The 24583-nt window shown below is 44.8% G+C and overlaps 2 protein-coding genes across 2 annotated transcripts in view; one reads left to right on the forward strand and one right to left on the reverse strand.

The window, feature by feature from the left end:
• Positions 1 to 784: 784 nt before the first annotated feature.
• LOC120019985 (uroporphyrinogen decarboxylase-like) lies at positions 785 to 8270 on the forward strand. The gene is made up of 10 exons (XM_038963403.1): positions 785 to 1033; positions 1716 to 1828; positions 3397 to 3476; positions 3566 to 3628; positions 3880 to 4077; positions 4276 to 4437; positions 4756 to 4890; positions 5294 to 5394; positions 5638 to 5704; positions 7500 to 8270. The coding sequence occupies exons 1-10, from the start codon at positions 1011 to 1013 to the stop codon at positions 7662 to 7664; spliced, it is 1107 nt and encodes a 368-aa protein (XP_038819331.1). The 5' UTR covers positions 785 to 1010; the 3' UTR covers positions 7665 to 8270.
• Positions 8271 to 12333: 4063 nt separating this feature from the next.
• Positions 12334 to 24583, reverse strand: part of LOC120020353 (zinc finger SWIM domain-containing protein 5-like) — a 49880-nt gene continuing 37630 nt past the window's right edge. Inside the window, exons 4-13 of the mRNA XM_038963948.1 lie at positions 24425 to 24575; positions 22751 to 22927; positions 22306 to 22482; positions 21761 to 21907; positions 21483 to 21620; positions 19996 to 20253; positions 19171 to 19306; positions 18097 to 18254; positions 17819 to 17982; positions 12334 to 17677 (exon numbers count right to left, since the gene is read on the reverse strand). Of these exons, the coding sequence (XP_038819876.1) occupies positions 16733 to 17677; positions 17819 to 17982; positions 18097 to 18254; positions 19171 to 19306; positions 19996 to 20253; positions 21483 to 21620; positions 21761 to 21907; positions 22306 to 22482; positions 22751 to 22927; positions 24425 to 24575 (2451 nt within the window). The 3' untranslated portion in view covers positions 12334 to 16732. The remainder of the gene's footprint in view (positions 17678 to 17818; positions 17983 to 18096; positions 18255 to 19170; positions 19307 to 19995; positions 20254 to 21482; positions 21621 to 21760; positions 21908 to 22305; positions 22483 to 22750; positions 22928 to 24424; positions 24576 to 24583) is intronic.

Genomic DNA, 24583 nt, shown 5'->3' on the forward strand with positions numbered 1-24583 from the left:
GGGGCACAGCTTTCACTGGGGCCTTTCTGAAATTGCATTTTAATTTCCACCCATTTGTATCATTGGAATGTGATACAAAAAAGGGGCAACTGTGTGCTTTAGGACCGTGCGGGGGCAGACTGTTTGGAGTGTTTATCCAACTGAAGAAAGAAAAAAAGTCCCAACCAAAGTTGCGCCCCTGGTATTCATTCCTCTGTCATGTCATGGCGATTTCTCTTACTCATGTTACGCCTATTTACAACAGATGTTACAACTGGTTTTATCATTATCAATTACCCTAATGCTACCATCTGAACTATCTGCCTTTTTTTTACCTTTATTTAACTAAGCAAGTCAGTTAAGAACAAATTCTTATTTACAATGACGGTCTAGGAACAAGTAACGAACTGCCTTGTTCAGGGGCAGAACGACACATTCTTACCTTGTCAGCTCGGGGATTCGATCTTGCAACCTTTCGGTTACTAGTCCAACGCTCTACCCACCTGCCGCCCCGACCCAAGTACAGTTGTGCCAAATAACTAACTAACAAACAAACAACAGCTTGTTCACACTTTCGGGATCCAACGCCGGTTGAGGAACGCTCCGCTGTCCTTTAAATATATCACTCATTGCTTCAAGCCACACCTGGCCACACCCACCAAACGGAGCAAACGTACCTCAATGTCTGTTCATGAACGTTGAAGAACGTTTTGGGGTAACGTGTCGTTCAGAACAATCCGTCACGCAACGTTGCAGACGTTTAATCGAATATAACGCACCCCAGGATGACCAATGACATTGCGCAACATATGAACGCGAGTTGAGACGACTACCTGCTCTGGAACGTACCAAAAGTATAGCGGTCAGTGGTCGGTCACATGACTTTCTAAAGCTGGCCGCGCCCTGTAGTGGGGTCGTGCAACATTCTGGATGACAGTCAAGAAAGAATCAGGCAGCAGTTTGCCACTGACGTCTAGGACAAGTGAACAGCATCTCTGAATTTATTCTTCCATTATAACATCAGCCCCATCATGGACAAGGACGATTTAATACTGTATGTATATTATCTGACTGTATACCTGGCTAGCTACTACTGTCTATGTAGCTAACGTTAAACCGACAAGCTAGTTAACCATTTAGTTCGTAACGTTACAAAAAAATGCAATCTACCATGAGGACACGTGTATTGCGTTGTTTTTGAATATCATGCTTGATATGTGATATGAGCTAGTTAGTTACCTACCAATGACCACGAGCAGCGACATTTCTGTCAAATTAAAGTATTGATCAGTGATGAAGATTATGTCAGGGTTCATAAATCTGAAATAAAACATAAGTTAGTTGAAATAAAATAAAATAATTTAAATACAGTAAGACATTGTTAGTGTGGCAAAAAAAAATACTACATAAAGCATTTATGTGACTGGCACCATGATGTTGCATGAGAAAGATCTCACGATCATTTCACCAGCATCTCATTCAACCGTTGTTCCACTGTGTGCAGCTGATAACAGAAAGAGGGACTTATCTTCTGTGATCACCTGCTTCCTGTACAGGACACTGTAGTGTGCCCAACATGATACCATTGGAGGGGAGGAGTAGCCCTACCCCTGATAAGAACTAATTGTTAAAATTAGGAAGAATGTTACCAACTAAATGTGTCGTTATGTGGGTTATGGCTTTCGTTTATATACATTTCTAAAACATCCATCTTTGCCATTTTATTTCAATTTTAGCCCTAAAGACTTCCCCAAGTTGAAGAATGATGCATTCCTTCTTGCATGCCGTGGCCAAAAAACCCCTCATGTGCCTGTGTGGTGTATGAGACAGGCTGGACGTTACCTACCAGGTGGGTCTCTAGGCTACAACACACTCTCATTATTCTCTCTACACACCCGGGTTGCCTCCCACAATTTTCAAATGTTCTGGCTTAACAAGTCTGTACATAATAGAATGTCAGTTTGTCATACAGGAACTACATCAGTGCCTAGTTTTATATGTTTACCAATGACCTGCCACTGGCATTAAACAAAGCATGTGTGTCCATGTATGCTGATGATTCAACCATATATGTATCAGCAACCACAGCTAATGAAGTCACTGAAACCCTTAACAAAGAGTTGCAGTCTGTTTAGGAATGGCTGGCCAGTAATAAACTGGTCCTGAACATCTCTAAAACTAGGAGCATTGTATTTGGTTCAAATCATTCCCTAAATTCTAGACCTCCACTGATTCTGGTAATGAATGGTGTGGCTGTTGAACAAGTTGAAGAGACTAAATTACTTGGTGTTACCTTAGACTGTAAACTGTCATGGTCAAAACATATAGATTAAATGGTTGTAAATATGGGAAGAGGTCTCTCTGTAATAAAGACATCACACTCTAAGTTCTGCAGGCTCTAGTTTAGTCTAATCTTGATTATTGTCCAGTCGTGTGGTCCAGTGCTGCAAGGAAAGACCTAGTTAAGCTGCAGCTGGCCCAGAACAGAGCGGCACTGCTCTTCATTGTAATCAGAGGGCTGATATAAACACTATGTATGCCAGTCTCTCTTGGCTAAGAGTTGAGGAGAGACTGACTGCATCACTTCTTCTTTTTATAAGAAACGTGTTGAAAATCCCAAATTGCTCACCAGACATGCCACCAGGTGTCTTTTTACGTTCCCCAAATCCAGAACAAATTCAAGAAAGCGTACAGTATTATATAGAGCCATTATTGCATGGAACTCCGTTCCATCTCATGTTGCTCAAATGAACAGCAAACCTGGTTTAAAAAAACAGATAAAGCAACACCTCACAGCACAACACCTCTCCCCTATTTGACCTAGATAGTTTGTGTGCATGCATTGATATGTAGGCTACGTGTGCCTTTTTCAAAAATTATGTAGTTCTGTTCTTGTCTATTAATGTTCTGTATTGTTTCATGTTTTGTGTGGATCCCAGGAAGAGTAGCTGCTGCTTTTGCAAAAGCTAATGTGGATCCTAATAAAATACCAAATAAGTCTTTATCCGCTTCAATAACATACATCATTGTAGCTAGCGAGATGGAGATCAGAGGTTGTTTTTGCATTTCTCAAGAGGTTAGTTTTCATCAACTACCTTGACTTAAACCACTTTGAATTCGAATTGCAACATTCTGGCATGTCTGCCTCGTGATTCGTCTGTCTGAGGTGGACCCACCCCTGATTTATTTATATTTTCTATTGAAGTTGCCAAAAGGGTTTGTCATAGAAACCAGATCCTAGTCACTACTGTTGCCTATGGTCGTATTTTCGAGACTACACTCATGTACTTCACTGACCTAAGAAACACACATTGAACTAACACTACAAATATCAATAGGGTTTTTGTTGTTGAATGGACCTATCCATCTCTTAGTGTCTGTTGGCATTGACATGTAAGCTAACCTATTTGTTTGTAGAGTTCCGTGAGTCCAGAGCGGGAAAGGACTTCTTTGCAACATGTCGGTCACCTGCAGCCTGCTGTGAACTCACTCTCCAGGTAATCATTGCATGTGTTAAACCAGCACGTTTTACTACTAAACATCTTGGCATAGATGGAGAACACTCACTTATTGTTTCTTCTTACAGCCATTGAGACGTTTCCCATTTGATGCTGCCATCATCTTCTCAGACATCCTGGTTATCCCACAGGTATGAGATGTCCTGTCTGAGGCAGATCTTTCTTTGCCTTTAGTTCAATCACAAGTGTTGTGCTTCCTCCTCTCTACATACTAAACAAAGAGAGAACCTGCTGGCAAGAAGGTCATCTATTTGTGTAGTATATTGATAGGAGGAAGCACATACACATATACACACATACAAACTCATACGTAACTCAGAGACAGTATACGTTATTCTTTTGCTTAACCGGTTAATGACTCTGTGTGTGTACCTGCTCCCAGGCCATGGGTATGGATGTCCAGATGGTGGCAGGAAAGGGCCCTACTTTCCCAGAGCCCTTAAAGGAACCAGAGGACCTACTGCTGCTGCAGTCCAAGGTGGATGTCAACAAGGAGCTGGACTACGTCTTCAAGGCCATTACACTGACACGCCACAAACTGGAAGGCAAGGTCCCTCTCATCGGCTTCACTGGTGCCCCGGTGAGATGGAACACACACACACACACACACATACACACACACACACACACACACACACACACACACTTTTCAATACAGAATCTGTTGGTTACTTCAATAGTCAAAATACACTTTTTTTCAGCCTTGTGTCATATCTTGGTGTTCTTAGACTAGAGGCTTCAGTAAAGTGACCCATATCATCATCTGTTTCTCCTGTAGTGGACCCTGATGGCCTATATGATTGAGGGGGGAGGCTCAACAACCCAATCCAAGGCTAAGCGCTGGCTGTACCGTCACCCTGAAGCCAGCCACCAGCTGTTAAAGATGCTGACTGACATCATAGTAGAGTACCTGCTGGGACAGGTGGCTGCTGGAGCACAGGTAAGCAAGGCACCATGGGAGATTGTGTTTCAGCTGCATCTTACTGCTAGCCCAGAGTTCTTGCTCATGGGAAAATGATCAGGTGAATAGAGGGTAGATCAGTTTATTTACAGCACTTAATTGGACAAGGAGAAGATGTTCATGAATGGCATGAATGATCTGATAGCTCAATATCTAGGAACTGCTAGAATGTTGATTTATTCATGTAGGTTTCTTTTAGGGCCCCTATCATAGACACATTATACAGGAGACACAGTCCTGTCTAGATACATGGCACATTATTATCTAGTCTGTTCCACCTTCCCTGTGTTTCCCCAGGCCTTGCAGGTGTTTGAGTCCCATGCTGGCTATCTGGGCCCAGTGGAGTTCCAGGAGTTCTCCCTGCCCTACCTCCGAGACATCGCCCGTAAGGTCAAGGACCAGCTGAAGGAGTCAGGCCAGGATGTCCCCATGGTGAGCCCACACAGACTGTCCCTTCTTCATTTTCACACAACACAGACATCCTCATCCTTTTTGTGGATTTTATGTCACTAGATTTTCAAGACAAGCTTTTGTTCATCATTATGCTTAAAAAAAGCTTACTTGTCTTGTGGTGCGATAACATGTGGCCAGTGTAATGTGATATTTCACCAGTAGATGGCACTATACTGTCAAATATATTGTCATCTGGAGTAGTCAGAAATACATTTGAGTTTTTTTTATGCATTGAATCATTGTATGGCATGTCATCGGTCTCCAATGTTGACATCGGTCAATATTTAACAATTGTTTTGTAATTTGTTTTTCACTGCAGTGTGTCTTTAAAGTTCCCTGGACTATACTGTATCTCCCTCATGTCCTTCATGTTCTGTCACAGATTGTGTTTGCCAAGGACGGCCACTATGGTCTGGAGGACCTCTCTCAGTCCCACTATGAGGTTGTTGGTTTGGATTGGACCATCGACCCTCGCTCAGCGCGGTAACGAACATTAACCCTTTTCACAGAAATCAGATCACGAGCCATTTCCCTAGACAGTCAGTGACCGAGCCAACATTTGCTAAAGGTATTGTGTCATATGTTGAAATTGGATTGGATTCACACTCTTTTATGAAAGGTTACATTTATCTTGTCAACAATAAAAACAGGTGGTTCGGTCCACTGTTGATTGAACTCCAGGTTAATACACCTTTGGTAATGAACCCCTTGTCTCTGTGGTTTCAGGGAGCGAACTGGAGGAAAGGTTAGCCTCCAGGGGAACATGGACCCCTGTGCGCTATATGCCCCCAAAGTAAGGTTTTTTTGAGATCCAAGAAATGTATATATTGGCGAAATGTTTCAGTACAAAGGTACTGTACAGTAAAAGCACATTAACCAGCGATTGTTGTTGTTGTGCCAGGCACTTGCTGCTATAACTTATACACGATACAGTGCCTTCAGAAAGTATTCAGACCACTTGACCTCTTCCACAATTTGTTACGTTACAGCCTTATTCTAAATTTGATTAAATAAAACAATTTCCTTAGCAATCTACACACAGTACCCCATAATGACAAAGCGAAAATAGGTTTTTAGAAATGTTTGCAAATCTATAAAAAAAATAAAAAAACAGATACCTTATTTACTTAAGTATTCAGACCCTTTGCTATGAGACTTGAAATTGAGCTCAAATGCATCCTGTTTCCATTGATCATCTTTGAGATGTTTCTACAACTTGATTGGAGTCCACCTGTGGTCAATTCAATTGATTGGACATGATTTGGAAAGGCACACACCTGTCTATATAGGGTCCCACAGTTGACAGTGCATGTCAGAGCAAAAACCAAGCCATGAGGTTGAATGAATTGTCCGTCGAGCTCTGAGACAAGATTGTGACAAGGCACAGATCTGGGGAAGAGTACCAAAAAATGTCCACAGCATTGAAGGTCCCCAAGAACACAGTGGCCTCCATCATTCTTAAATGGAAGAAGTTTGGTACCACCAACACAATTCCAAGAGCTGTCCACCCGGCCAAACTGAACAGTCGGGGGAGAAGAGCCTTGGTCAGGGAGGTGAACAAGAACCTGATGGTCACTTTTTGACAGAGCTCTAGAGTTCCTCTGTGGAGATGGGAGAACCTTCATGAAGGACAACCATCTCTGCAGCACTCCACCAATCAGGCCTTTATGGTAGAGTGGCCAGACGGAAGCCACTCCTCTGTAAAATGCACATGACAGCCCGCTTGGAGTTTGCCAAAAGGCACCTAAAGACTCTCATACCATGAGAAACAAGATTCTCTGGTCTGATGAAACCAAGATTCAACTCTTTGGTCTGAATGCCAAGCGGGACGTCTCGAGGAAACCTGGCACCATCCCTACGGTGAAGCGTGGTGGTGGCAGCATCATGCTGTGGGGATGTTTTTCAGCGGCATGGACTGGGAGACTAGTCAGGATCGAGGCAAAGATGAGCGGAGCAAAGTACAGAGAGATCCTTGAAAACCTGCTCCAGAGTGCTTAGGACCTCAGACTGGGGTGAAGGTTCACCTTCCAACAGGACAACGACCATAAGCACACAGCCAAGACAACACAGGAGTGGCTTCGGGCAAGTCTCTGAATGTTCTTGAGTGGCCCAGCCAGAGCCAGGACTTGAACCCGATCGAACATCTCTGGAGAGACCTGAAAATAACTGTGCAGCAACGCTCCCCATCCAACCTGATAGAGCTTCAGAGGATCTGCAGAGAATGGGATAAACTCCCCAAATACAGGTGTGCCAGCTTGTAGCGTCATACCCAAGAAGACTCAATGCTGTTATTGATGCCAAAGGTGCTTCAACAAAGTACTAAGTAAAGACTCTGAATACCTATCTAAATATGTTATTTCAGGGTTCTTTTGTTTATAAATTAGCAAAAATGTCTGAACATGTTTTTGCCTTATCATTATGGGGTATTGTGTGTTGATTAATAAGGGAAAACATCTATTTAATACATTTTAGAATAAGGCTGAAACGTAACAAAATGTGTAAAAGGTCAAGGGGTCTGAATACTTTCCGAAGGCACCATACTTTCAAAAATGATGCTTATTTGTCTCTGTCTATCTCTACCTATGCAGGAGCGTATATCAGAGATAGTGAAAAAGATGCTGGAAGGCTTTGGCACCAGAGGGTACATTGCCAACCTGGGCCACGGGCTGTACCCTGACATGGACCCGGAGAACGTGGGTGCCTTTGTAGAAGCTGTCCACACTCACTCTCGCCACCTCCTCAACCTCAAGTAACACCCCCGTCACCTGGCAACATTGACCGCAGTCATCATACTAGCAGAGAAGCAGCACCCAAAAACCAAAGCAACATTGGCTTGGATTGTAGAGACTATATCATGTTTTCACAGTAATCCAATAAACCACCAGGTCTTATCAAGTATGGAATCCCAGGACAGATCAAGATGGATCTTGTCCAATTCTGGATCTTTTTCTCTTTCTGAAGAGAATACTTCATTATGTTCTATAGATAATCCGAAAACAAACGAAAAACATTGCAGCAGTGCAAGACCTTGTAATATTTCATATTATTCATGTGTACCACTGATCTGTTTTATTCATCAGATGTAGTGCACCTAAAATTGAAGAAACAAGTGTACCTTATCAAAACAACAGTAGTGAAGGAGATTCAATGTGATTATCCTCAATGGTTGTGAGATAGTCTCAGCCCAATCGTTGTTGTTTAGACTGTTGTACTGCAATTATGACTGTGACTGATGTACAAGCCTAATCATTAGTGTGTATATTTTTCTCTTCGTTTTTTATTCAGTCAAATAAAATAAAAATTATATTTTAATTGGACCTGTATTTCAAATGAATCAAATAAATGATATTGGATTTCTATTGGATGTGTTTTGCCTCTAACACACCCTAATCGAGAACCATTGGCTCATCTTATTGTGCCCTCTAGATATTGCACTCTGCAGTTCACTCCAGGTTTTCTCTAACCAGCAATCTTCCATCTACACATCGACGACAATACCACTGGTGCTTGCGATTACTATGGAAACCCTTCAATTACAAATGAGATGTAGCGAGGGAGTGGGGGTCGGGTGTGGCTGGCATACTGTACATGATGTTGTTCAAACCAGTTTAGTACCAGAACTAATCTGTCCGGACTTAATTTGTTTCCACGTTGAACAAACACATTTCTGAAATTGGGAAAAGGCTCTATTTTATTACTGCTTTTGGCTTAAAGGGGAGTGATTATCATTACAGACTGCATTTTACACAAGGCATAAAAGTAGTTAATCCCAATGGGTGTTTTTCTATGAAAGGCAGCTAAGTAGTAGAGATAAGTAGATCCGTACAAATCCATTTGTTTTTGTTGTTGGAATGGTGGGAATAGGATTCAACAAAAACATTTCGTCACGTGATGTTTTGAGTATTGGTCAGTTTTTCTCCTTGTACGTATGCTCCTCTGCTGTGTTGTAGGTTGAATTTAGCATTTTCCCTACGTATGGTTAAGGTCAGGATTGGGAGAGGGGAAGCTGATCCTCCATCTGAACCTAGAGGAAACTTGTGTGAAACATGGCTTGGGGAAGCGGTTCAGGAGGCTCCTGGTTGGATGGACGACACTCAAGCAGCAGCTGACGTGGCGGCGGCGCTCTCCTTTTTATTTGGAGACAGACGACACGTTGTCACAATGCAGGATTAGACTGACCTTGATTGTGTTGTGAGGGGCTGTTGCCTGTAAACCGCTGGGAAAATAAAGACAAATAAAATATAAATTAAGGCCATAGGACTCAAGATGCTGTCACTCAACGCTTCGTTGTTTAAGGACAAATAGCAAGGCTATGGTTTCTTGTTTCTTCTAGAAGTGTGTATATGTTTTGTATGTATTTGTATAAAAGTGTGTATATGTTTGTGTTTGTGTGTGTGTGTTACCTCATGGGGTTTTCAGGCATTATTTTTAATTGCAACAATGAATCATGTGCTTAAAAAAAGCTCAATCCCCCAAGGTCTCCTTACGAAGAGGACCAGGGGGATGGATTGAGGTGGGGGGACTCAGGCTCAATCTCGCAGCAAATCAGCAGACCTGAAAATCCAATCTTCTCCTGGAGACAGCAGGCTTTACATCATTTGTCAGGGACTGGTACTATCAGAGCTTTATCAGATGGGAGGGTATGGGTTGCCTTTGTGATTGATTTGAAATATTAACATAGGGCAATGGAAAAACCCAAACCAGACTTCTGACTGTATATAAGTGAGGAGTCGCAGGCTGGCACCAATGTTACTGTAGCCGCTGTAGAAAAAGTGAAGACAATATTTTGTGGCAATGCAATGTGATGGTGACGCTGTCTGCACTGCCCTGTGTATTCCATCTTGGGACTAGTGCTTTTGAAAAGCCACTGACATGTACACTTCATTGTGTCAAGGTCACTGCCTTGTAAACGGTAGACTAACGCGTAATATACCAAGCAGTGTCAGAGGAAGGCCCTAAAAATTGTCAGAGACTCCAGTCACCCAAGTCATAGACTGTTCTCTCTGTTACCGCAGGACAAGCGGTACCGGAGCGCCAAGTCTGGGACCAAAAGGCTCCTGAACAGCTTCTACTCCCAAGTCAGAAGAATGCTGAACAGTTCATCAAATGGCTACCCGGACTATTTGCATTGACACCCTTTTTTTGTTGTTGCATCCACTCTGCATACTCACTGGACTGATACTCCAACGCACACTACAATCACTCACACAAAACACACACACTTTCACTCTTCACATACGCTGCTGTTAGTCTGTTTATTATATATCCTCATTGCCTAGAAACTTTTTCCTCTACCAACATTTACATTCTGAATTACCTCAACTACCTCGTACCCCTGCACATTGACTCGGTACCTCTTGTATATAGCCTCGTTATTGTTTTTATTGTGTTAGTATTTCGTTTTTTTATTTATATTTTTCTTACTTTTTAACTCTGCATTGTTGGGAAAGGGCTCGTAAGTAAAGTCTACACCTGTTGTATTCGATGACAAATACAATTCGATTTGATTTTAATAGATACACACTGTTTGAATCGTGCCATTACACAAAGTGGATGATGAAAAAAATATGCTTGTCAGTCAGTCACCCTAGCTTTAGAGACCAGAAAGCCCGAAATAGGTCAGAGTGTATATGTGCTGTTTGCTCCAGTCACATTATCAGTACATGGAGGTAGATGTGTCTGTGTAATCCATCTCCACTATCAGAGGGAGCCTAACTCCCTGTGCTCCAGCCTTGACTCATCCATCACCATCATCTCTATTGTTCGGAAGACACATTTCAGTTGAATGAATTCAGTTGAACAACTGACTAGGTAACCCTCATTCCCTTTCCACAGCTGAGACCACAGGGATCTCCCCCCACACCCCAGCATTTCTCATTATAGAATTCAATCCAATCCAAAATGATGCAAAGAATAGTTTGGAATGGATGGAATCATAGGGCTATTGCAGTTCCTCCCCCCTTTCTGTTAGCTCTTCACCAAACTCCCCCCAATCCTTTCCTCACCCCACCAACCCTCCCTGCCCAGCTCCTCACACACCCAAATTACTGAGGGATTCTGGGAAGTCAGAGTGGCAGAACAAAGCTCTCCAAATCAGCTCCCTGAAGAACGAGATAACGCTGACAGCACAACCTGCCATCCAAAGTGCAGAGAGATAACTTTTTAACAGACAACTGCCAACCAGTTGGTACACAGAGTGCTCTCAGGGCATGATTTTGTGCATATTTGGAGGTGGAGTTGACCACCGGGGCAATTTCCTCACCCTGTCGGTCCTTGCTGGGGTCGACCAATTGTCTACTAATGAACATACAGCTCAGCCCTATTGTTCGAACGAAGCACCTGCCTTCAGGACCACATAAGCAATCTGGTGCTCTGTCTGTGCAGTCCAGTGTTCGTCTCACCTCAATGCCTGCTCTCTCTCCCCCAGCTGACAGCCTCAGCAGTAACCACACAGCAAGGTGGGGAAGCCAATTACTCATCTGTCTCTTCCCTACATGCCACTTCAGCTAAATCAGCCCCCTCTACAGGAACACAAATACTCCCCAATGGAGCCGGGCCCATCCGCTCCACATTTCATCCACTCTGCTGTGCTGGCCTGCCAGGCAAGGCAGCCGCTCTCTTTCTCTCGCTCTCTGGCTGCTTCTCTCAAGAGTGAACCTACTCTGTGCTCCCTGTCCAAAACACAACGACGGAGCCCATCTGTGAAGCACTTCCCCCTGGATAATGCAGGGGAGAAGCTGTGTAGTTTGGTCTGCATGGTGTTTACAGTGTAACAGATCGGCTCCTACAGCAGCAGAAAGCCAGAGGAGAAAAAAACACAATCCTCTAGAATAGATCGTTAGGTTAACAGTAGAGCTATACGAACCGGTCAGTCAACACGTTCAATATCAGTCCAGATCAACCTAAAAGGGATTTATGGAATTCACAGTCAGTCCTATTCCATATGTAGGAGGGGGGTGAGGTGCAGTAATTGAACAGATTGTGGTAGTGTTGGGGTGTTATATTGAGAATAGAATGTGAATCAGACAGTTGTGAGCCGTCTGCTGCGATAATTAATAAGCTCATTTACGGAGGCAATCAATCTGGGCTGGAGATGTGCTGCCTGTCTCTCACATACACACTTAGGATTCTTTATGACCTGATTCACAGGTTTAGCTCTGTGAATTCCCTAATGAATGAGAATTGCAATGAGCTGAGAAAGTGTCTTAGAGGAGAAATCAGAGCTACACTTAAACAGTGATAATTGTATCTGATCCCTTCTCAGAACAGTGTTGTTGTAAAGTCTGGTAAACTACATGTGTGGCATTACTAATTGGATAATTGTATAACCTACCTGAAGTGTTCCCTTCTTATGTATTATTGATATACTAATTGAGCAACATCTGAGAGAAGCCAGTTCTCAGAAAGTAGCAGGAGTCAATATACGTGTTTCACACTTTATTCATAGAAAAGCACTGAGATTCCAACACAAATGATATAAAATGGTAGTAGCGTTACATAAATAGTAATACATTTTTGTTTGAAAGACATTTGCTCAAGAGGTTGCACAAACAAAAAGTGTTGATGAACTATACTTTTGTGGCAACAAATACTGGATACCTTTTATATAAATCAGTAGCACAAAGAGGCAACAAACACTTTCCCTTAAATCAAAATCAAACAGTAGATGAACTAGTGAACAAGCTCTACCAGCGATTATTATTTCCTTCTAAATTCTAGGGACAGGTGAAAACACTGGTACAGTTAACACATATAGACAACGAGTATGGGAAAGAAAGAAAATAAGCCAGAGGAGTTTTTTCTCCATTTTTTTCCCCCAATGCCGTAGGACCAACTACTTCAGCGATAGGAAAATGCTTGTTGTTTGAAGTGTGTATATAACAGGCAGCTTTACATTAACCTGCAATAGTCTGTAAAAATGCAAGCATCTCCCTCACATTTGAAAAAAATGCTTGTTTTGTCCTCTCCTTGTAACTCACAAATCTCAGGTTCAAGTAGTGCGGTAGCTAGTGAATGAAAAAACAGAGGATGCTGCAAAAGCTAAAGAAAATATTTTTTTAAAGGAATTAAGACCAGCAATGGAAGCAAAGAAGGAGAAGAATAACTCAAATGCTCAATAAGGGTTTTAGAGAACGGTTCAGAGCATGGCCGTGGTGGTTCAGGTAAATTGAATAGGCTTAAAAGCATGAAGAAATATAAGAGAGGATGATTGGGGGGGGGGGGGGGGCACACAGACACCCTCATTCATATTATCTGCCAGTTCCTTCCTTAGTGTAGGGCATGCAGGGTTTTATTTTCATTTCTTTTGGACTGTTGTTCTCCCTAAACTCTCATTGCCATGTCAGGCCCTGACACAGGTACTTTGAGAAGACACTAAAGGCTTAAGTCCAAAGAAAGTAATTGTACATTGATCGGTCAAAGGCAAAGTCTGTCCCAATTTGCAGCATGTGCAGGCTCGGTACAAATACAAACATGCCGTGTCGTGCCTTGTCTGTCCCCTCTAGGATAGTGGCTAGCCCCCCTCAGACATTCGTCTGGGTGACTCCGGAGAAGGGGACCAAACCATCAAGTGGTTTCTGCATAGTCAGGTTGCTTTCTGTACACAATGGTATGCCTTCTTTTTCCCCCCAAATTTAGAAATGACATGCTTCCTCTTAGAAAACACGTTGCAAAAACTAAACAAAACATACAAATAAAACATTTAAACAAAAATTCTAAAAAATGTACACAGGAGCACCTGAGAAATGTCTTGAAGTCTTTTCGTCTAACTGTCATCACATTCCCAGCCCACAACAAATTCAAGTATCCCAAAAAACTAAAACATACAGTTATCATAAATAATTATAACTTTACAATTTTCTGAATTGACACTTTTATATTTACAATATCTTAAATGCTTATGCTACTACTTTTTTGTTTTTGTTTCTTGAAGTGATTCCCTGAGAACTGAGTTAAGCATCTCGTCTCTTTTATTTTGTTTTTCGTCATCCTTTCTTTACCATATTACTTCAAACCCCAGCTCCAGACAGACAGTGCATCTGCGGCCCCAGGCCACCTGCCGAGCTTGGTAGAGGTGGCAACAATGGAATGTGGAAGCTGACATGGAACGGTTTTCATAGCCTCAAAATGTGTCTTCTGTCTAATATTCCTATTTTTGTATATTAAATATAATTATATGCTGTCTATGTCTGTATTAATAGTATTCATTCACACACAGATTATTTTAATGATCGATAAATAATTGCTCAAGCAGACAGAATGGTGTTGAATACATGAAATGTGTCAATTGCTTGTATAACAATAGAACTACTGCAAAATTTCAAGCGGTCACTGCCATATCAAAAACACTTTCCCACAGGGTCTGAGACGTTGATACTTATAGTTAGGGTTGTATGTGGAATACTAAACACCAACTGGCTACACCAACGCATGTTGTTTAAAAGTACACGTTCATACACGTTTTGCTATGAAAGATACAAGATGTTTTTCAGCAATGGTATTTCAACATGTATGTTACAACCCCAAATCCTGACAACACCAGGCACTCCACCTCACAGTCTAAGATCCACAGTGGCAGTATCGTTCTCAGGCAACAAGGCCAGTCAATCAATCTCGCCGTGATCTAATCCAAATACCAATCTGAAGCAACACGGCTCTCTCTCTGTACGCTTCACTCTTTTTGAAAGGTACCTTCGCTAGAAATAATACAAGATACCAGACAAATCGATCAGGCTACACCCAAGGAAGGAGGAGAATACATGTGGGAGAGGGTGAGAGGCTTGGTCAAGTCTGAGGACTCTGTATGTGCCTGATGAATCTGGTAGATTTAGGGCACTGGGCCGTGGGATACACATCTAAGTTCAGCATTCCACCTCCTCCAAACATAATGCCTTAAAACGAGGCCTTTTAACAGGGAAAGTTTAAAGCTGGTCCTTGGAATACGATCGAGGTAGGACAGTATGTGCTTCAGTGTTTTTGGCAGAGATGGAACCAAGTCACAAGTCCTAAGCAAGTCTCAAGTCTTAACCTTCGAGTCAAGTCACAAATAATAATGTGCAAGTTCCACAGCTCAGGTCCCTAATTTTGGGTTTTGAGTCTTTAAATCAATTATTAAGTGGTTTATCCCAATTTCATTGCAACTGCAATGCATCAGTGATTTTGGACCCACATGCAATGATTTTTGGGACCTATGAGACCCTGATGCAGAGGCGCACCACAGGTCCCAGAGTGGTGGGGCAAATTATTTTCCCTGGGGCCTGGAGCTTTTCCTAATCCGGTAATCTAACCAGGTATAAATCAGGACCCTGACAGTGTCTGAAAGTGATTAATTAGTAGTTGTAAAAAGGTATTCATATGGAAGTGGGACCATTTCTGTAATTTAGCAGACCATCAGAGCAATTAGGGTTAAGTGCCTTGCTGAAGGGCACATCAACAGATTTTTCACCTAGTCAGCTCAGGGATTCGAACCAATGACCTTTCAGTTTATGGCCCAATGCGCTTAACCACTAGGCTAACTGCCACCTAGGTATACAGATATGTTCTAAACAGGTCACACGGTTTTAACATTTCTGGAAAAACTCCTGGCCCTAGGGAGGATGAAAACCCTGTCAAACTGCAGAAACCGTGTACTTGTTAATATTAATTAGATTTTACAACATTCCTTTACACAGACACAACCCCTGCAATTGGACAATAGAACTCACAGGGCTGAGCTTGCTTTATGCAGGTTTGCATCGTATAGGCCTAAGCAACTGTAATTAAAAAGTAACTCACTCAGTATATTTATGTAATCAGTATTTTGTTGTTTGATTCATTTCAGTTAATAATTTTGGATTGAAAAGGTCAAGGTAGTCTAGCCAGCCAGCCCAAGTTTGAATATAGCCTAAACCAAATTTGATTACATTCACATTTTCTCTTAACATAAATTAACAGGCTATACATAGGCTACATAACATAACCACTTCGTTTACCCTGGCCAGAGGGCAAAGGGGGACAGGGCGCATTGGCTGTAGCCTATGCAGCTGCGCTTGTTATCAGTAGCCTAGTTGATCAGACTCATTTTCTTCCCATACATTTTAGGTGTAGGCTGCTGCAACATTTCTGTGAAGAGTTCTTGCTTGTGTATGTCAGGAGTGTTGTGTTGTCACGTTTGCTAAATAAATATCGGAGGACAGCGGAGCGGCGCGAGCTTTGCTAGAGGAAGTGCTTTGTGCCCGGCCTGCGCAACCTGTGATTTCTGTGAATCTGATTGGTCAAGACACAGAACGCACAGAACCTGCAGCACTCCGATATAAAGGACAGATAGCCTAACATAGTGGGTGAGATGACGAATCTAGTCTCTCCAGTCATACAGTTGAAGTCCAAGTTAAGTCACGAGTCATAGACGTTCCAGTCGAAGTCGAGTGGCAAGTGTTTTTTCTTTTTGTCAAGTCTCAAGTCGCAAAATTTGTGACTAGAGTAGTACTCAAGTCCAAGTCACGTGAATAAGTCCACATCTCTGGTTTTTGGAATGACAAGTTCTCTCTCCTTCAAAACCCACTAGTAACTCCCCACAGCAGACATTCCCTGGCTCAAAACACCCCATGCATCATTTGGTTTTTCATTATGTGCCACCTCAACGATTTTATCATCATCATCACAATCTTTATCATACTAAAATAAACAGTGGTTGTTGCCCACGAGAAAATAAAAAGACAAAAACAAAAACAGACATACAGAATTTGCCACAAGAATGACAAAAAAAGAGAAAATGTATGAAAACTTAAATAAATGAGTAAGTAGTACTAAAAGCAGATCCCTATATTGCCTGTCCTGTTGGGGTTCAGCCGAAGCGTTCCCGTACCAACATCATGAGTTTCTTCTTGCCCTTGTAGATCTGTTTGAGGTTGTCTATAAACTGGGCAAACTGGATGTGTCCGTCCTGGGCCAGTAGGAAGGTCTCTCTGGCCTTACTAAGGAACTCTATGAACTCTCCGTAGTGCCTGGGGCTGATGTGAGTGAGCCGGGAGTGGGTGGTGTTGATGTAGGCGCTGATAGTGGCGTCCAGCAGCTGCCGGAGCGGAGCCTTGTCCGTGGACATGAGCTTCCCAGAGTTCCGTCGCCCGGGGATACCGGCCAGGCCCGGGGCCGTCATGGTGCAGCGACGCAGGATGTCCGAGAGCACGGTGGCGCAGTGCACGCTCTTCACCACCAGGGGGATGATGGCGGCCAGCTCGTTCTTGCCCAGCGAGTGGGACAAGGCGCAGGCCCAGAGCACGTCGTTGATGGCCGGGTGGGTGTCCTGGTTGTAGGCCAGGTTGAGGTGGGTCATGGCCAGCGAGGCCAGCTTGAAGGCTCGGAGCGGGTAGCCGCGGTGCTCCATGTAGCGGGCGATGGTGAACAGCTGAGAGTACGTCATGCCTGTTGATGCTGCGTCGATAACGATCTGGTAGGCCGTCTCGAAAGCGATGTGGTCCTTCTCGCAGAGCGTTAGGGCCGAGAGGGCGCAGTTCTGGGGGTCCTTCATGGAACACTGCAGGGCCAGGGTCCGGGCGCAGCTTGCCAGCTCCTCTCTCTGGGGGTAGTCCAGGCTGAGGCGCAGGATGGTGTTGTGGGACATGACAGTAGCTGCTACGATGCTGGTGGCCTCGGTGGGGGTGAACAGGGTGTACCAGCTCTGGAGGATGCTCACCAGCGCTCGCAGACCCACCTCTGTAGCACAGGTGACCAGCCAGCGCACCATCTCCCTGCGTCTCCAGTTCAGAGTGGAGAGGGTCATCCTCATCACCTGCAGAGAGAGAGACACGCATTGAGGCATGTTAGAAAAGACAGACCGCACAGCAATTCAACACTTACCCACCAGCACATTTCATCCAAGACATCCCTGCGCACATGCACCCCCCACCCCCTACTAGCTATCCCACAGTACCTGCAAGCCCAGTTCCAGAGCAACATTGAGCAGGGTGATGTCTGGGGGGTTGTCAGCCGGAGTTGCGATCTTGAAGGCATCCTGGGCCAGTTTGAAGATGAGGGAGGAGGAGTGGATGTTCTTCTGGATGGCCTCCAGCACCGTCCGCAATCTCAACATATCTCCTGGAGGTACAAACACAACATTAGATCCCAAAACATTTCTCATCCAACAGTTTGTATGTGGTGTTCTGTAGTGGTGGAGAGGGGCATGTCTGTGTGTATGTAAGTAGAGCTGACCTTTGGCTGCGGTGAGCATGGTAGAGGCCAGTTCACACTGCTGAGACTCCAGGTGGCCCAGGGTGAACCAGCGGGGATATCGGCTGGGCACGATGCTGATGCCATGGTGGGGGTGACCCAAGTCTCCCGAGGGCGCCATCGACTCTAACACAGGGAGCCTAGAGGGTACAGACAGACAGTGAGAGAAGAGAGACAGTGATTAGATGAGATATGACTACTAAGAAAATGTTTTCTATTCAAAATGGGCAACTGGTGGCCCGCACCCCTTTCGTAGGCCCACGGATCAACCCCGACTGAGTTTTTTTAGGAACTCAGTCAGGGTCTCAACTTACCGATGAGTTAGAATAGTAGAATAAACAATTTGATTGTGCATCAGCAGTTTTTCTCTTGTTATCTCAGTCACTGACAGTCATTAATTAGCCCATGCCAGATAGCATTTTTTTTTTTTAATTATTGAATAAATGAGTCTAGTCAGCTATCAACATTTCACCTTATGCCCCCCAAACGGTTAGGGCTGGCTCTGACTGCATATGTGTGTATGGATGTGGGTACGTAGACCCGCGAGGCACTGAACCCCCCCATGATGACTTCAGTTTTGTTGTGGCCCCCACCCCCATCATAGTTGCCCATCCCTGGTCTACAGCATGATTATAGCTATCATCCTCAGATTAACGCTGGCTCATCCAATCTCAAGGCTGTATAGCTGCATTAGAGTTCTCTGCTCACGAAGTCTACATATGCACCGTGTGTGTGCAGCTCTAAGCCGCGTTATTGATTGTGTGTTAGCCGGGACCCTGAGGAGCCTCAGTGGGATAATGGCTCTGCAAGGCAAATGGGGATCATCCAGTCATAGGGATTCATCCTTCAAAACAAGGTACAAATAGAGACTTTTCTCAGACACACACTGTTGCAGCAAGGTAGGAGGATCACACTATTTTGATCGTAAAATGTGATAAAATCCTGAATGTTGTAAAATTATATTCAATTCAATATTATTTTACAACTTACTTCAACCTTCAGGATTCATATGTTCTGTTTTTGGAATACATGATAGAAGGTTTTTTGGGATCTCACCTCATGGCCTTCAATGCTATTTTATAGGCCAGGTCTGCGTCGTGGGGCAGCAGGGCTGAGAACAGGTACTTGGCAAAGGTGTGCATGGGAACACTCTCCCTGTGGATGACATCACCAAGGCCACTGAAGGGACCTCCTGAACAGAGACGGACGGACAGACACAATACATCAGAATTGTCCAGCTACATACACACACCTGAACAGGGAATCTTCCCTTTCTGATTTGGCTCCGTTTCTTGGTGAATAGTCAAAGTCTACCGGTTTAAACAAACCATGAAAGTAGAGCAGTGAATAACAGCAATATGAGGTTATACCTCTCTCAACCTGATGGGGGCGAGAGCAAACCGGAAACCACACACTCACTGCCCATTGGGCATTAACAAAATCTCTCTTCCCTAGCAGCAAGACAGATGTCTGCTCTAGGGTTACACAGCTAACGTTCCCCAAAACCCAAGATGGGGGTGGGCTAGCATGTGGAAAGGGAAGGAAAGGGATAGACGTGGTGGGAAAGGCCAGGGTTGAGATCCATTTTCAGCTGAGTGTTGCGAGGCAGGATCTGTGGAGGGGAGCCAGGTGGGAGAGAGGGATGGGATGGGAGAGCTAAAGAGATAGTGTGAGAGGAAAAGAGGAAGGGAGAAGGGGAGGAAGGAGAGGCAGCAAGCAGGGCAGATAGAGAGAGGGAGACGGAGGGTGAAAGAATAGAACAGGAGAGTGAGGGAGGATAAGTGAGACAAAGAGAGAGGGAGATTGAAGGGAACAGAAAAGAGATAAAGGATGAAATGAGATGAGCAGAGGACAATAATAAAATGAAACTAGTCTTAATACCTTCCAGTAGGAGTATAGCCTGTTTCCTCAGCGTCTGGACCAGCAGATCATCCAGCTCCATCTCCTGCAGCTTGGCCACAATCTGCTCCTCGTTCCGACACACCTTGTCCTGGGCATAGAGGCCCTCGGGCATCACCCTCTGCTGCCCCATGCCCATCAGCGCCACCTCCAGGGCCAGCGCCAGGTAGGACTCCCCACCATCTGGGCAACCCCACACAGGCACGTGGTGGTACACCGGTGGCTTGTGCTCTCCAGAGTCTGACGAAGAGAGGTTTTTAGTTTACAGGGATGGTCATGGAAGTGAGATTCCATTCTACTTTATTAAACTTTTATTCAAACGGTTTGCAATGGCGGTCGAGCAGGATTATGAGATATTGCTAGATGCTAACAATAATCCAAAATGGCTGCCTAGTTTATTTTTATTGGGGGGGGGGGGGGGGGGGGGGGGGTGAAAGGTGCTGGGTATGGAGAGCAGCTGACACAGACAGGAGCCTCTCTCTCTAGCTCCCAGTCTCTCACACAGGCAGCTGTGGATGCCAGGCAGCACCACAGAGAGAGAGGTGTCCCTGAGGTCCCGGAAAAACACTAACATCTGCTGACAAGGACTCAGACCCAACCCACGGGAGGCTCACACTTAAATCCCCCTGGCAAATTATTCCTCCCTCTCTACAAAAATCCTGTTTATTACGGGGGGAGGGGGGGATATCAGGATTCTCCAATCATGCCGCTGGATCAAACAACATCTCTTCTCCAATGGAACGTCCATTGGATGTAAGCCTTGGGCTTCTAGGCTTTTTGGCATGTGATCAGCTCCAAGGTGGATTTAACCATGTGGAATCCCTTTGCTGCCCGGGTTAGTTCTCATACTGTAACCATGATAGCCTCCGTGTTTTCCTCTTTCCACTGTTATGGCTCTGGATCTTCTGGCCAGCTGCAGCTGCTGTTGTTGGTTCTGATGTGTAAAGACCCCTGATTGGTCAGAATTCAAGTTAAACCCTGCCCCCCTACCAGATGTTTCCAGCTGCTCACCAGAGTCAAACAAAGGACTGAAGATGACCCTATAAGTTATAATCCACACACTCTCCCTCTCTCTCTGTGTCTCTCTAACACACACTCTCTCTGTCTCTCTCTAGCCCCCTCACCGTACCACTCGCCAGTATTGTTCCAGCACACAATGCCTCCCTGTAGGTTTGTCAGTATAGGCGGTACCAAATTCCTGATCTCTGTTTGGCTGGGCTAAAGGACGTATGGAATGCAAATGGTGATTGATTTTATTCATGTTCCATGGGGGGGGGGGGGGGGGGTTAAGAGTGAAATCGGTGCTAGTTGCCTTGGCCTCTGCCAAATTGTATGGGACTGTTCTATATGGGTGACTTTACCAGGGGATGGCCTTGATCAGCTGTGGTTATTGGACTGACCTCATTTTTACCAGTTTGATTGACGAGGACTGTAAATGTTGCCTAGACAGGTCTTGGCCAGATGCGTACCTCCAGTGTCCATAGCGTTGTCGTCCTCCACCCGGCAGGTCTCAGTGAGGGTGGTGAACAGACAGCCGATGGGATCCAGGGGGTGTCCCACCCAGCCCTCCAGGTTAGTAGTGCTGGTTGTCCCCCTCTGAAGCAGCTCTGACACACACAGGAACACAACAGGGTTACAACAAGATCAAACACTGTATAAAAAATCTAACGTAGTCATTCTGTTACGTTGGGCTCAGAGTTTTTCCCTCATCAGGTCACATAACCAGGAAAAACAAAGGGGGCGCTACCTTTCTTCTGGTGCTTGTAGATGTCCAGCTGGCGGTGCTGCTGCAGCCGGAGGGTGTTGATGATGGCCACGCCCAACCGCAGCGCCTCGCGGGGGTAACCATGGGAACGCAGGGCATCGACCCGCGCACACGCTGTGGGGACGTGATCTACAACACAAGTCACATGACAGTGGCTCAGCAACACCACACCCATGCCGGCAGCCTCAGCAGAAGACACCCACTCCCTCTATCCAGGCTTAAGTTGTGCAGAATGAGGACAAATCTTCCCCCAGAAGCTGTTTACTCCAGCTCCAGGATTCAGTGGAAGTGGAATTAAAGGAAGCTTATGACACAAAAAAAGTGGTGGTGTTATAGATAGGAAAACACACCACCATCGTGGCTTTAACTCCTGCCAAGAGCCGGGCCAGCGTGTGTGCGTCCGTATATGCATCTGTGTACGTGGTGTTAATAAATATACTGAGATGGCCTTCCGATACCATCTTGAATTAATATAATATAATATCTAGTGCTGAGAGTGTGTACTGAGCAGGCCATTTCATTCTCACCTAGCCATAGAGGCAGGCCCTGGGGGTTGAAGAGGAGACTCTCTCCCTCTCTCTGGTAGGCTGGGGACATGTAGTAGTCACAGCTGATGATCCTCTGCAGGTGGCTGTCCTGCCAGTGGAGATCACAGGCCTCCATGGCCCGCGTGAACACTGTCCGTCTGGGCCGGGCCAGGGAGTCTGGAGGGGGACACACAGAGAGGGACGGAAGGGGAAAGTTAGACCTCAGTCCATAGGACATACTGTATAGTAACACTCAGCAATGGAGATCTATCGATGAGTACTTTGAGTACAATATACTCAGGATTACTACGATAACTACAGTCAACCTTCACCACTGTATCAGAATAATGGTTTGGGAAATAAAATGCATTCTAGTGACAGTTTACAGTGTGTGTATATTATATATGTGCATTCTATATGTATGTGACTCCAGACTGCGACTGACCCTGGGCGAAGTTGCTCTGTGGTAGAGCGTTGGTAATGTTGGGCAACTCACTGCCGTAGTTGCCGTCCTCCAGGGGACAGATGTCCATGTCGCCCCACTTCTTCAGCTGCTTAAGCCAGCCGCTCTTCTCCTCGCTCTTACAGTGCGGGTTCAGCACGATGCACACCCACAGGGCACCTGGGGAAGGACAAAGGTCAAGGGCGGAATAACCAATAACGTTTGACTATTTAGGTGTGGAGGAGAGGGTCCATAGAAAGATCATGTTCTTCTATGGTAATATTGTGAACGGGTCATAAAAGTTAACAGTGTATGTTGTGGTCCGGGTTGGACTGTATTAAAGTCACATCTTTAAAACAAAGGCACTGGGACGTTAGACAGATCCTTAGTAGCATAAACTCAGGGAAGGGAACTGAACTAGTTTACCCCTCACATTCCTTCCTATCATAAAGGTAACAAATTACCAGTATTCACCCCCTCCTTCTCACTACCTTTAAACCCTCATTTCAGAGCACTTTGTTAGCTCACTGCTGACCACACGGACAGCTTCTGGTACTAACAGCTTACTAGAGTACAGCACGGTTGCTTTAAAGCACCCCCCCAACAATAACACCTTTGATTGGCCGCTTTGGTGATCATCCTGTGGCAGTCCTAGCCAATCAGAGAGCCCTGTCCTGTCGCTCCCCGGTAACTAAACATTACCCCTGAGCCAGGGTTCTGCTGTTCTGTTGTGTGTCCCTGAAGAGGGAGAGAGGCACAGCAAACCTCTCTGCTCTGCTGTTGCTCTCCAATGAACCACCTCAGGATCTGCAGTCATCGACCCCTTTAAATGCTCCGATCAATACCGGGGAGGTTGAAAACCCCATTGATCCCGGCCCTTTTCATGCAATCCCAATAGAGGTGAGTGCTTGACCCCGATGTATGCACTGCTGGACTGCTGCACAATCACACTCACTGACTCCAGCACTGACTGATCCACTGCTATGGCAGCATGCATGGGGCGAGAGAGATACCTCACATCACGTGTATCATGGTGGCTTTCCAGTTAGGTAACAGTTACATAGCTGTGCTAAATGAAGTGGTGAGGCCACATTCCGTTTGGAATTGCTCTTTGAGCTGAAAGGTTTTTCAGATGTACCTTTACTACCTGCTACCTAACCAACTGACCAACTGCAAACGACACACACTGCTTTGGACAAGGGCATATTTTTTTCAACTGGCCCAAATCAATAACATCCAAGCCGCAATGAGACAGTTGGTCACAAACACTTCCTATCAATACCCTCTTCATAATGCATTATGTATGCATTTATAGCCTTCTGCAGCGCATTATAATCCACAACATATGCGCTAATAGCAACTCATAATCATCTGTGTTACCTCATATTACCCCGACTAACCGGTGCCCCCACACATTGACTCTGTACCGGTACCCCCCTGAATATAGCATCGTTATTGTTATTTTACTGCTGCTCTTTAATTATTTTGTTACTTTTATTTTTACACATATTTTTCTTAAAACTGCATTGTTGGTTAAAGGCTTGTAAGTAAGCATTTTACTGTAAGGTCTACTACACCTGTTGTATTCGGCGCATGTGACAAATAACATTTGATTTGATTTGTTCTGTGCAAATTGGAGCTCTACACTGTACATTTAAGGAAGTGAGAGGGACTTACCCAGTTCGTCCCATAGCTGCCGACACTTGTCCGTCATGCCAGTCCCCTGCTGCCGCCACAGAGAGAGGCGAGGGTCGGCCATGAACTGTTCCGTGATCAGGGTCAACATCCTGGCACCGTTAGAGTCACGCATCCGCAGCATTTCTCGCACCTACAGAA

The sequence above is a fragment of the Salvelinus namaycush genome, chromosome 25 (assembly GCF_016432855.1).
Source record: "Salvelinus namaycush isolate Seneca chromosome 25, SaNama_1.0, whole genome shotgun sequence".
In the NCBI taxonomy this organism is placed as follows: domain Eukaryota; kingdom Metazoa; phylum Chordata; class Actinopteri; order Salmoniformes; family Salmonidae; genus Salvelinus; species Salvelinus namaycush.

Excerpts from the sequence above, each read along its gene's own strand:
- LOC120019985 (XM_038963403.1), top strand. The coding sequence starts at position 1,011 with ATGGACAAGGACGATTTAATACT. Across the intron at positions 5,395-5,637 it reads ATCGACCCTCGCTCAGCGCG|GGAGCGAACTGGAGGAAAGG; the intron begins GTAACGAACATT and ends CTGTGGTTTCAG. Across the intron at positions 5,705-7,499 it reads GTGCGCTATATGCCCCCAAA|GAGCGTATATCAGAGATAGT; the intron begins GTAAGGTTTTTT and ends CTACCTATGCAG.